This window comes from Lagopus muta, chromosome 2, assembly GCF_023343835.1.
Source record: "Lagopus muta isolate bLagMut1 chromosome 2, bLagMut1 primary, whole genome shotgun sequence".
In the NCBI taxonomy this organism is placed as follows: domain Eukaryota; kingdom Metazoa; phylum Chordata; class Aves; order Galliformes; family Phasianidae; genus Lagopus; species Lagopus muta.
In genome coordinates, this window is record NC_064434.1 from 44737880 (window position 1) to 44751419 (window position 13540).

Sequence of the window (13540 nt, forward strand, 5' to 3'; positions counted from 1 at the left end):
GGTCGACTGTCATTTTCTCTGGAGGGTATACTTACAGCAGTTTGAAATCCATTTACAAGCAGGAAGTTCACAAATTTCATGACCTCCACCGCTGTGTCCACGGAATAGGTTATAAAGACCTTGCCTAAGAGAGAATCCATATGAACATGCAGCCCATTAAAATACACCATGGAAAGAGTGAGACTTTCACAGCCTTTCTTTCCCACTGTGCTGTGGGTTCTGCCTACATATGTGTCTGCAGATTATTTACAAAACAAATGCACAAACCAAGTGTTTTTTTCCCCAGCTCTTTCACGTTCGTGAAGTTGAGCTCTACCTCACAGCTCGTGCTATCCAGCTGCGACCTACAGCTGAGAGCTGGAGGAGCCCCCCACATGTTGCCCAGACTCTCCTCACAGCAGCATCAGCTCCTGTGTAGGACAGGCCAGAAAGCCAAGGACAGCAATGTCTTCAACTACCTTTGCCAACAGTGAAGGAGTTTTCTTACTAATTCAAGAGCCATGTACTCCCTGGTCAAGGTACACCAGCCAGCTAATGATGCCATTTTGTCCAGTAATGCCTTTACCTGGGGACTCTGACTGATAAAGTGCAACTTACACATGACTGGAAACTTGTCACAACTCACTCCTTCAGGCCAGAAAGATGCAGTGTGGGTCTTTGAAAGGGGCTTTTTTGCATAGTTTATTGAGGAAAAAAAGAAATTGAATAAAGGAAAAACAGAGGTCTCTGCAGGGCTACGAGGGGATGTTAGTTATGGTATATCCCACTGGTCATCCAGCACAGCATTAAGGAAGCCAGCTCTTCTGAGACCTGGCTTTCCTACAGGAGTTGGAGAGCGGAAGGGTTTGGGGGGCTGGAAGCAGAGAAGGCACCTCAGCAGGAGCTTGTGCAGACACTGCTGCGCGCTCCTGACCCAAAGCCCTCTCCTCTAACCAGGTCAGGGAGAAACTGAGGTCAAGACTTGGCATTTTTGTCTGGTTTGGGACAGGCAGAAACACTTCATCCCTGGGGCTTTGTTTGTTATTAATCTTTTACTGTAAGTTTCAGTGCCTCCTGCCTCAAAGGGACATTCTGTTTAGCAAGAAGTCATGAGAATAATCTAAACAGTATTTATTTTTTGTAAACAAAATAACAAGCAATTAATGACAATTAAGTTTTCAGGATTCAAGGGAATAATTCCATTCCACCAGACATAAACACTCACACCCTACGGATGTGATGACATCCAGTATTTTCTTTTCTCGCTCTCTTTGTGCCTTAATGTTGTTACCCCCACCTCAACCCCCTGAGTTTTCCCACCTAAAGTTGTCAGGCTGCTCTGTAAGATCTCACACAGCACAAATTTGCTAACCACTTACGCAACTCTTCCGGCAAATTGCTGGTTCTCAGAGTTCCCTTGGCTGCAGGGTTACTGAGAGGTCTTGGGACAGCAGCTGGAGACGGAAAATTGTCAGAAGGACAACAACATGCTTCATCTGGGCCACATGCCTTTTGGGGCAGCTGGCCGTTAGGTAGCTGGTTGTACAACTGGTTTCTGCAAAGAAAAGCAAGTAAGGATATAAACTACTTCTTTTCAGGTATTTTTTTTTTTAACACACTAAGAACTTTGTGTATTAGCTCAGTAATGTTCTTGAAAACATGCTTGGCACTTCTACTTAGTTATTATAGCATTTTTTTTACATGAGCCCTCAATACCTTGGTGACAGTCTATCATGAGACACAGTTCTTTGCCTCTGTTTTTCTTTTGAGCCCAGCTCCCATCTCCCTACCCTTCCCTTTTTCCCTTTCCATTTTTGGGACTAAGTGGCCCCCGGGCCTACTGCCCACCTGACATGGGCATTGATCTAGATAGCTCTGTGACATGCAGAAGCAACACTACTCACAGGAATAAATTTACCTCATAGTTTAGTACTGCTCAGCATGCAACTAACAGAAGCAAAGAATATTTCTGAGCTAGAAATAGTGCTACACATGTTAGACACGTACTGGAGCAGAACGGCACGTGGAAACGCTCTTCCCATTGTCTAAAGGGCAACTCAGCTGCTTAGGGCACAGCTGCTATCTGAATGTCCTGTGCTGCACAGGAGGTATGGCACAAGGAGCAGGAAAATAGACACACAGGGCACTCCAGTTCCAGCTGTGGTACAGCAAGGAGCTGTTCCAGTTTTGGACAAAACTCAAAAGTTTTGCTAAAGAGAAAAAGTTCAACTTCTTGACCAGCAACAGCAGGCCCAACAAAGGTTTCTCATGTTGGGAATTTGTGTTCTGGAACCATAGCAATCTTGCCTAATATCTGCTCTACTTGAACAAATACACAGAAAGAAAACGATTTTAGGAAGCTTAGCAGTTCTTGTATCACTACGCTTTGGGTTCACAGGTCAAGTCAACAGAAAGGAGAATTCACGCCTATTTTTACATGAGGTGTAGTTTGAATCTGCTGGACTGCATCTGTTGGATGAGTGTTAGGTTTCTCTGAGGGCTTTTCCCCACAGAGCAGTGATATTTAGTCAATCAAGCCCACTCTCTTTTATTTCCTTGCCTTCCTTAAATGAATGATGACAGTCTGGTCACAGCATGTTTTCTGTTGTCACATTAAGATCTGGTTTACTCATTTTGGTACAGATGTTTTCTGTTACAAAATGCTCTATAGGCAAATATTACCATCACATAACTGCTGTTCCTGGAACCAGCATGCAAACACCAGCAGCACAGCCACAGGATAGGCCCCAGGTATTCTGGATTTCTTTTTGCAGAAGCACCAAGAAAAGCAACACGTACCTCATCATAAGCCACAAAAACTACCCTGTGGCTGATTTCCAGATCCTCCCCAAACTTCTCCTTACCTAACAAATATGCCAAAAACTAAGAGTCTGATTATAAATTTCACTAATGCAAAGGATATCTGCTGTACCTCAGAGTTGCTACGTTTTCATTCAAACACTTTATAGCAATTATCTCTACTGTTGCTGCAGCCCCCTGCTTTTCACAGGCCAGAGCGGTGCAGTATTTCAACTGTCCATCTTGTTTAGTTTTTCCCGTTCTCTCGCTTTTCTATGAAGAGAAAACCATGTATGTGGACATTTGCTCTTTACAACTGTCTGAAAGAAGGTTGTGGCGAGGTAGAGGTTTTCTACCTCTACCTCTTTTCCCAGGTAACAGTGAAAGGATAAGAGGTAATGGCCTTAGGTTGCACCAGGGGAGGTTCAGGTTGGATATTAGGAACAATTTCTTCTCAGAAAGAGTGGTGAGGTAGTGGCACAGGCTGCACAGGGAGGTGGTGGAGTCACCGTCCCTGGAGGTGTTCAAGAAAAAGGTACATGTGGTGGTTGGACTAGATGACTTTGGAAGTCTTTTTTAACCTTAATGATTGATTTTTTGTTCTATGATTTTCAAACACGGACGCCTGCAAGTTTAACACCTTTAAAGTACTTTGGCATTTACATAAAAATGGTCTGCTTTTAGATGTGCCAATATCAGTTTTACTTCAGCAGCTGAATTTGGAGAAAACCCTTCACAGGTAATGCTTGTTAAAGGTGCACTTAAAATGGGAGGGAGACTAGAAGCATGGGAAATTAATATTTGAAAAATAGTCAAAAAGTCCCAGCTGAGAAGTGCTAGATATGATGTGTTTTATTACTACATGAGAAATCGTGGAAAATGCTGCAAAATGCAATGGAGAGATACATCAGTGTCAGACAAGATTTTCTCCATTTTTCTCTACACTACAGAAGCGATAAGAAGGAAACTGCTGACAGCCAGTGACTGAGGCTCCCAGGCTGGCACACCATAGATCTGAAGCCTGCAGTGAGCCTCCAAACTGACCTTTGCTTTCAAGCAGGAGAGCTCTAAAGTTTCAATTGAAGTATTTTCAGCCCCTCATCTCTTAACCTTCAAGCATTTATCTTCCCTTACTGTGTGTGTTTCTGGGTGCGCTGTGACAACATATCAGGTAACTGCCTTTGAAGTCCTTCAGGGTAAGGTCAGGCCCCTGCCGTGTGTAAAGTAGCAAATAAAGGAAACTATCCAGCATCTCGCATGCACCCCTCAGCCCTGGCACGCTAAAGTTACAAGGCTTCAGAATTACAGTACAAAGCCCACAGAATCAGATTAGAGGAGCTCTGAATGCGCACAGCCCCCAAGGCATACTCACGGGAATCGAGGAGGACCAGGGGAGGAGCACAGCCTCTGGAGAGGTCGCTCGGCGGTTCCCTTGGGAGCACGAAGGTTGGAGTAATTGGGGATGACTTGCTGGGCTGGGCGGATAACTCTCATGCAGGGTCCAGGAACAGGAGGGAGCGGTTGCGATGTGTGGGCAAAATGCTGGTAAGGAGCTCTGCCATCTGGGAAGGTGAGAAAATAAAGGCAGCAACTATCATTTCAGCCAACACATTTTTGCTTCAGTTTGTGTTTAGTCCTTTCCAGGCACATCCTCCTTCATTTCTAGGGAAATGGAGCAGGTTGGAGGCATTTGTAGGAATCTCAGACTGAAAGAGGTCACTTACAGTCTGAAGTTACCCCACCTGACACAGTCCAGGTCCCGGCTGTGGGTTGTGCCATTGGGACAACCGACAGTTAAACATTGAGGGCTGCTTCATCCCTGCACGTAAAATGGCTCAGTGGTTTTGGTGGTTTGTTTTTTTTTTTTAATTTCTCTCTGGCAATGACTGGAGAAAATGAATCATCCGAACACTCTCATGGAAGCAGATGCAAAATCCTGGAACAAATCAGTTTGTAACAGTAAGGCTAAACAGACTGTGATTATTGTAAATGAAAAGAGAAAAAATAATCTCTCCGTTTGTTATTCCACTTGGTATGAATGTTCTGCCTCGCTGACCTTTTAAGGTCCTGCTGTTGGTCCGGTTGCCATCTAGGAGGCTGCAGGGAAACCCAAAGTAACAATTTTGCTCAAGTAATTCTGAAAAATCTCACTGTTGCTGGCCATGTACACGTAATGCTTTTAATAACTAGCATCCAGTGGAACCGTTGGCATAAATTGAAAGAGAAAGCAATGTAAGCTGTTTGTTTCCCAAATGGGGAAAACTACTTTTTTCAGTCTTTCTGCTTGCAGTTTTCATTAGGCAGCAGATCTGCACACTTTCAAGCTGCTGTGCACAGATCAAAGTCCAGCCTGGCAGGGCTTATTAGCGCTGCATGATTATGGTGTTATGAGTTGGCTCTGAAAGCTGCAATGCTCAAACGCTATTTTTTTTCTCCTTTAGATTGTTTTTTTTTTAATCCCTTTAGCTATTTTGGTGTCACGCTTTTCTTTTCCTAGCAGCCATGAGGACTAATTTTTTTAAAAAATGAAGAGAAAAAAAGAAAACAAAGCTTTAATGAAACCACACAGCTCCAGAAGCCAGCACTTTAAAACCAACTAACCAACCCCCCAATTACAAAGAGATTTCTGATGCAACTGTGAGTCGGCAACATCTTATTTGTTGGATTCTTTTAGGAGATTTTCCTGTCCCTTTCTTTACATTCTAACAGGACAGGGCAAAAGAGGCTGGAAGAACAAAAAATGAAAGTAAGTAGGATCTGCTCAAAGATTCCTCCTGAGCAGTTCCAGGAAAGCTGGCAGGGCTCGTGGAGTTTCAGTGTGGTTTACAGGTTTTTAGGTTGGTGCAAGTTTCACCAGTGCCCTTTGGACATGTTTGACACTGTAGTGCTGTACTGGCTGCCAGCACTGCTGTTCAGAGGCACAGCACGGTCAGGCACACACAGCTTTCATATACGAATAACTGAACAAATGGTCCCTGGCTACACAGCATTGCTGTGAGGATTTCTTTGCCTTCAGAGGTAGTTTTGCTGCTGTATCCCCAATAGCAGGTGTCCAGAACCAGTTCAGAGCCTACAGGCACAATCCATGCTATTGACGCAGCCTGGGAGAGGCGTGTTGCAACACACAAACTGCACGGCTTTGTTGTGGGCTGCCCCTGCCCAGCAATTATCTGCAACACAAGGAGCTGTCAGGAGGTGATTTATGCCGTACCAGGCAAGTGAGAAACAGGCGTGCAGTTGCCAGCTTCTTGGTCCTGACCAAATCTGCTCCAGCCATCTGAGTTTATTTTATTCTTTTTGCCCTCTGGATATGGTTGAAACACCAGTGATTTTTCTAAAGAAAGCCCTTCAGAGCTCCTGCTTTGAAACAAATGACCTCATTCAGTAAATGTCCTGTTTCTCACGATGCCCACATGTGGAGGAGGTAAACAGTGAGAGGTATTGTGCAACCAGCTTCTCTTCTGCTCAAAGCTAAACTGAAGTTAGAAGGTACAGGCAGAAAAACAGAGGCTCTTCTGCAAATGTTCAGCTGTAGTTGCTGATAAAAGTCCATCTGTAGCCCCTTCCCCACTGCAAAGTGCCAAGACCAGAGGTGAAAACTGCAGCTCTGATACTCCAAGTCTCGTGTACCTAATTACAGTGCATTACTGGAATGAGAAAACTCTTTAAAAAGATGTAATATAAATGCTGTGGAGTCAACAGAAGGTTAAGAAAGAAGGGTTATCAGCCACAGGCCTACAGCTTTTTATTACAAAGCGAGCCCCAAACTGGTTGAGGTCTCCCAAGCCTAATGTAATATAAATTGTATGAAAACAATGATATTGCTGTTGGATGTTCAAAGCTCACTTCATAACAGATAAAAATCTTGGAGACCGAAAAGGAATACTAATTAATAGCAGGCTACAAACTGCGCCATAGCCTCCAAAAGCCAAAACACCCATATTGACTGAGTCACATCAGTGCTCAGTGATACGATCACCAGCAGCTGAGCGGGGTCCATTTTAAGTAATGGGTTTTCATTTCAGCTGACAGCAGAAAAAATGAGGTTGATGAATGTCATGCTCTTTTCATACAGAAATAAAACACATGCATTAGTTTGGTCATAGAGCTGGTAGATACTGTTTAAAGAGATCAAGGGTAACTACCCATCCTGGTTCTGGCAGGAAATCTCAACCTCGGGGATTCAAGCTGGAGCAAGGAGATCCAGGGAAACAACAGGAATTAAGTCAATAGAGGAGGTTGCAGAATGACTGATGCAAGGAGGAAGAAAATGACTAGAATATGAAATAACAGCAGGCAGAAGGCTGTGTGTGCTCAGCATGACTGACAACGGCTAGTTTCTAGGCAAAATCATTAGCCTCTATTTGATGAGTAACTGCGAGCTCTTTAATCTTCTATCTGGCTCAGAGATTTTGCATCAGACAGTCTGGCTGAATAACCCTAAAACCTGGAAATATGAAACGGACTGCAAATCATTTTTTACACATGTTAATAATTGCATGCTGCAAAGGAAATACAGTAGGAATATGCCAGCTCAGTGAATGATGGCTGCAGCACCTCCAGAAAACCTCCTTCAGGGTGAGCGGTGCTACTTACGTGGGCCATGCAGGTGCTGCTCTGCCAGATAGTGGTGCCCACGGAAGCCATAGGCTTGCGCAGAGGGGTTGGGATGGGGCAAGTGCTGGCACCTGGGGTGCTGCTGAGGCTCAGGTCCAAAAAACTCTCTGGAGATCAGTGGTCCTGGGAGGTCCTGGGGGTTCACCATGGACACAAGCGGTAAGGGGAGCTCCAGGTGCCTGACACCCATGATGTCCTGGGACTGGGAGTTGTAACCTGTGTCCTCAGTTGCCAGCTCTGCTGGGAGTTTGTTTCCTGAAGACTGCTGTGACCACGAACTCCCTTTGTTGTCCTCCTCCAACGAGTCCTCAGGAGCATCACGCAAGCTCTGCTCCGACTTACTGGAGTTGGTATCGGCTGAAAGCAGTGGTCCTGGCTGCATGCCTGATTTGTCCATAGTTAAAAGATGCATCTTGGAATGAACTACTTCCAGTATTGATTCACTGGGGGAACAGAAACGCCCACATTCATCGGGATTGGTATATTCCGACCACGGCCTGCTGTCCGGCTCCATGGCCAGCTGGTGATGCGCCAGTGCTCTGCAGAGATGTGCTGGATTGGCACGTGGTCTCTGGCACTCCTCGTCCTCCACATTCTCTACAGAAGGCTGTGAAGCCTCTTCCAGGGCAGGTTCAGGAAATGGGGAATACAACATGGATTCATCCACTTCCACTGGTATGCTACGGCTCACAAAAGTGCCTGAAAAAAACAGAGAAGAAACACTACAGATTGACCTCCAGAAAGACAAATGCCTATTATCAGTCACTGTTCAACGACTGTCAGTCGGAATACTGAAGAACAGTATGCATTCTTTGTATTCACATTAAGTTTTTCTTAGAAGAACAGGTAGAAGTTTTGGCAAAGGAGTAAAGCGGAGGGTTAGCTGGAGTGCAGGTAGCACAGTGTTATAATTTGGACTAACCTGACACGGAGGCCATTTCCCAGTTCTGTAGTCACACAAGAAATGGGAGTCAACTGCCGTGCTGCAAGGTCAGAATTTTCCAGCAAACTGGAAAACAAGAGAAAGTACTCTCGTGAACATGGTACAGCTTCACAAAGGCAATAATCCCAAAATAACTCTATCTCAGAGACTGGAAAAGAAATACTGCTTAGATTTCTGGAAATTACATTTTATAAAACAGACACTTTTATGGGATTTCTGAATCTTACTGTTCCTGCTGAGACAATGGGAAAAAAAAAGCACATGAACTGTCTCTTGTAGGTAATTTCTGCACCCGAAAAAAGAGAAGGCTGTGTGAGTATGGAGATTTGGCTCAGGCATATTCCAAGGAATTCAATCACATGCCACATTTTACTTCAGACCTTCTAATAATAGCTTTATACCAATCCCTTGGATCTGAACTTCACTGCACACCTACCTGAGCTGAGCAATTTCAAATCTACAGCTGGCTTCCAAGCGTTGCTATTTATTTTATCAAACCAGTTAATCCATTCTATTATAACATGGTTATTATTTCAAATTATTGAGAATTATAAGACAATTTAGAGACTTTGGTTACTGTTGGGATTATTTTTTTTCCCATTCTTCAGAATTACTTTGGGCTCCAGACATCAAAATCCTCCCTTCCCTTTGGGGATACTGCCAGTAAGTTTGGCCCAGCCAAACAGTCCCTAATGACAGATGCCTCTACTCCACCTTCTCTTAGAATGACAGCAGCAATGACAGGTGAGTGATGTGCTCTTGTTGTACTCACCCACTGGAACGAGAAGTACAAGCCTTACTGCAGGCTTACACACAGCATCCCATTTATGTTGAAACAGAACACTGCTGGACTTAAAAAACCTTTGGAAAATGCAAGCATGGTTTCAGTTCTCTTCAGTGTTCTCTGTCCTACCCAGCCTGCTGGAATGCTCAGAAAGGGCTTTGTGACACTCTTGAAGTTCACAGGTGAACCAGCAGAAGCTTAAGGTACAACATTCATTCACTATCAGTTTCCATATCTGTGTGCCACAGGGTATCACAGAGGAAAGAAGCTCAAGCAGATAGTCACTGAACTCAAGCAGGAAGTGGAAAACACCCCTGGTCCTTCACCCTGAGCTGGAGGCAACCAAGGCCAAAGCACAGCAGAGAAATGTGCTGATGCAGCTGTTCTGCTTCCCATACTCAAGCCTTTAATTCCCAGACTTTGGCACAGAAATAGATCAGCACGTTTGATATCAACATGCTGATTTCTGCAGCCATCTTCATCCTCTGGTATTGGGGTGAGATTAACTTGCTCCCACCAGATGCTATTCCCTGACATGGGGTACGGAGAAACAAGTCTGGGACTCATTACTCCAGCTGTTTTCCTTCTACCACATGGAAAAAGCCAAAATCCCAAGAAGGAGCATTACTGAAGAACAGTCTAAGCAATGGAAATGACACTGTTTGACAAGAGAATCTGACTCAAAAGCCTGGTAAGGCAAGTCAAAATCACAGCACGTTTGAGGAGATCTTAGTGATTCAAGAATTCAGCTTCAGTCACACAGTAGCTTGAACAGAAAGTTCAAATGAAGAACATACTCAGACAGTCACAGCATTAAAAACAGTTGAACAGGGTCACAGAGGCAGCGTCCCAGCCTTTACCCTGGCTCCTACAGCTATATCCTACAAAAGCAAAGAACGTGCCCAGTCCCACAGGGCAAGAGCAAGGCTTTATGTTTGTGCTGATCAGATCAAGTGATGTGCGTTCCCCCCTCAAAGTACCTCTGGTACAGCAAACTCTCAGTGTAACATTTACTGGAAAGTAGGATAAAAATTGTGCTTTGCTGCTGCTGGGCTGCAATGTAAATACTCTTCCTCTGTGTAACATAAAACCCACCTATGCAGATCTACCACAGATTCCAGATACACAACCTACGCTGTAAGAAGAACATCCACAGGGAGAGTTTTCCTGAGATAATTATAGCAGCATAATGATGTTGGCAAATTTTCCCATGTAGACTAGCCCTCTGAGCAGCCATTAGCTCTCATGCTGCTGCTCTTACAGAAGGCAGGGTCTTGTGCTCAGCTGGCACAAATCATACTGCATACTCTTAATCCCTCATTGAGCAGCTCCAATGAGCTGGTTCCTCTTCAGAAAGGGCAAGCTCAGCTGCAGGCACCTGGGCATAGCTGCTCCCCTTCAGCAACACGTGTTGTCTGAGCACTTTACCAGCAGGTAGAATTCTTCGCAAACACCCAAACATGGCACTTCAAGAACAAATCTGCAAGGCCTGATACACAATGGCATTTCTTCAATGTTGTCTGAAACAGCTAGATCAAAATGCTAGAAAACCCATTGAATCCACGTCCACTCTAACAGCTGTTGGTTTAGTTCCATGAAAAGAAGAACGGATTTTCTACAGAGAAACCAAGAACTCAGTCCAAAGCATGGGGAAGTAAACAGGGGTCTCTTTCTTGACTTCAGCAGGCGACAGGATTTAAGAGTTACTGAATTCTTCTGGAGGATACAACCTTCCAACCTTCCTACCCAATATCAATGGGTATCTGCAAAACGGATTATGCGCAGACTATGTGAACCTAATGCAAGGCACAACAGGGGCAGGAAAAAAGCAAAATTATTTTCAAGTTTTCATAGGGTGTATTGACTATTCCTTTCAGAAGAGGGAGATTAAGACCTAAGATACTAAGATATTCCACAATTACTGAGCTACCAAGCACTTCAAATGGCTCACTTCAGAACAGTTCAAGATGTTTTTCCTATTAGTTTGGCCCTCTAAAAGGACACATACCTCTTTATCACTTAAATCAATGCAATACTTAAATGACTGCCTTATCTCCTTCCTATGTAACATGCACTGAACATTATGAAAAATACCCCAAATACCTGAGCAAAAATAATTTGGTCAGACAGAAATGAGACTTGATTCCACCTGCTATATATTTCCCTGGAAAAGCTTTTAGCTTTTTAAATATTGCTTTGCTTAGCTCCTGCCACAGTGCAGCCGAGCAGCAAAGGCTGAGCTTTGACACCTCTGCGGTCCTACTCCTGTGGGCTTGAGGCAGAAGGCACTGAGGGGCCTTTGGTGTTAGAAGAGACAGATCAGTGCAAAGGAGGAGCAGTGACTTCACAAATCTCCTCCTCTCTCAATAGCTCTGCTTGGCAAGGAAGGCTGTCAGAATAGCAGAGTTCTGTCTGTAGAGACAGCCCCAAGGGCAAGTTTACCCTGGGACATACTGTATGCTTTGAGCAATGCTGGTAGTAGTATTTGGATGGGAATTCCCAGGAGAAATCCCCTCACTGCTGGAAATGATAGAGTAGAAACATTCCTCCTCTAACAACAGCGCTTCAGGACATTGGTTTTGCACTGCTGAAGATCTTTGGCTTCTGGAAAAAGACCCAACACTGAGCCCATTATCCCAGTATTTTATGTAGCCTCATGCACTGCAACTTCATTAGGTCTCCTCTGACTTTTTTGTAGGGCTTATCTTGCAAGTACAGTCAAGCAGTGGACAGAAAAATAACTTAAGTCCCTAGTGTTGAAGAATTAGGGTAAACATACTAAAATATCCTAAGAAACCTGTAGCCTGATCCCTTTTCTGGCACCAAGAGCACTGAAGAATGTAGATCATGTGCGACCTCATTTCCAACAACACTGCAGCTTCAAGTCAGATCATGATATTGCCAGGAAGCTTCAAGAATTTAATATACCCCCTGCACCGATGACTATGCAGGAGATTACTGATACCCAGCTGGAGCTTTTGCTTATATTCCTGTTTGTAATAAAAAGAAGAGGCCCTTCCTAAAGGGATAGAGTGGCCAAGCCTGGGCTGCTCTCAGAAATGCTAAGGGAACTCCTTAAACATTCATTTTCTTTCTCTTCCTTCCTCTCCTCATGCATGCAGTTCCTCAGCGTGCATCAAATAAGCAAAAAACTTCCTGGGTGGGTGCTCAGCGACCCACCAGACAGTGACCCAGGTTTGTGGGCAGAAATGCTGTCCTAGTTCTCCTGTGAGGTTTCCCAGACCCTGCGTTCTTCCATTTCTCAGAGAGGGAGCTGCTGGTGACATTCCACCAAATGCCTGGACATGCATGAGGCTGGTGACTGCCACCTCTGGACAGCTGCATAAATGGGAGGGGAACAGACTCTTCAGTGTGGACAGACCTAAGAACAACCCAAGTTGGAAGCAAGGGCCAAACTCCTCTAAGAGACATCTGAAAGAAGCAAGGGGCTGCCCAAAGAGACGAAGAGTGTTGGGTCTGGGCCCATCTCTGATGTTCACTTCTGTCTGGTTGTGAAATCCATCAGGCATCCCATTTATTCCCCAGACTTGTCAAGGATGCACCATCCCAATGCATACATTAACCATCGATCTGCTTCTAATTAGAAAAGTTCTGACAGCGAATAAACAGAAGAAGAAATCTGCAACGCAGTGTATCTGCACTCCTGCCACTTCCAGAGAGGGGGAAAGTCATCTCTAATCTTTTGATCAAAGATCTATTTGCATACACCAGTGAAAAAGAAAACATTTGGATGAGAAAGGAACCTCACCTTTCTTGGTGCACAGCAAGCAAGGGAAGGTTCTTTTATTCACCAACCATACTATTTCTGAAATAACATGGATTTAGATTAAGGCAAAGTTGTGATCACAAGGGCTGGGGGTTGATGAGAACTTTTTCACTTCCAAACAATTCCTATGTACTTTGTCTGAATCATTCAAGCTCTCTGGTGCTGCAAATATCCATCTGTAAGATGGGAGTAATTGGATGCAGAACTTGCAAGCTGTCATGAGGATACACGCATCGTCGAGATTGCAACCAATGCTGAGATGGGGTCACATAAGTCTAAGTGCGTAAGCAGATCATGTTAAGCACAGCTTTCTCTACAGAGATACCAGACTCAACTTTCCTCAGAAAAACAGAGACAAATCCTTTTAGGAAGAGCAAGCGTTATGTTTACATTAGGAGGGACTTCTTCACTCAGAGGGCGGTGAGGCACCAGCACAGGCTGCCCAGAGAAGCTGTGGATGCCCCGTTCCTGGAGGTGCTCAAGGCCAGGTAGGATGGGCCCTGGGCAGCTGAACTCAGGGGGGCAGCCCTGCCCACAGCAGGGAGTGGGACTGTGTGGGCTTTGAGGTTCCTTCCCACTCAAGTCATTCTAAGTGCAAACGTGGGAGCTGTTTTGAGCCTAACAACCTAAA

At 44.6% G+C, this 13540-nt stretch overlaps 1 protein-coding gene across 2 annotated transcripts in view; it reads right to left on the reverse strand.

Annotated features, from left to right (window-relative positions):
• Window positions 1-13540, reverse strand: part of TRAF3IP2 (TRAF3 interacting protein 2) — a 30646-nt gene that overhangs the window by 14129 nt on the left and 2977 nt on the right. For both annotated transcript variants that reach the window (XM_048935536.1, XM_048935537.1), the window contains exons 2-6: window positions 8318-8404; window positions 7375-8094; window positions 4151-4340; window positions 1359-1534; window positions 36-124 (exon numbers count right to left, since the gene is read on the reverse strand). In XM_048935536.1, the coding sequence (XP_048791493.1) occupies window positions 36-124; window positions 1359-1534; window positions 4151-4340; window positions 7375-8094; window positions 8318-8333 (1191 nt within the window). In that variant the 5' untranslated portion in view covers window positions 8334-8404. The remainder of the gene's footprint in view (window positions 1-35; window positions 125-1358; window positions 1535-4150; window positions 4341-7374; window positions 8095-8317; window positions 8405-13540) is intronic.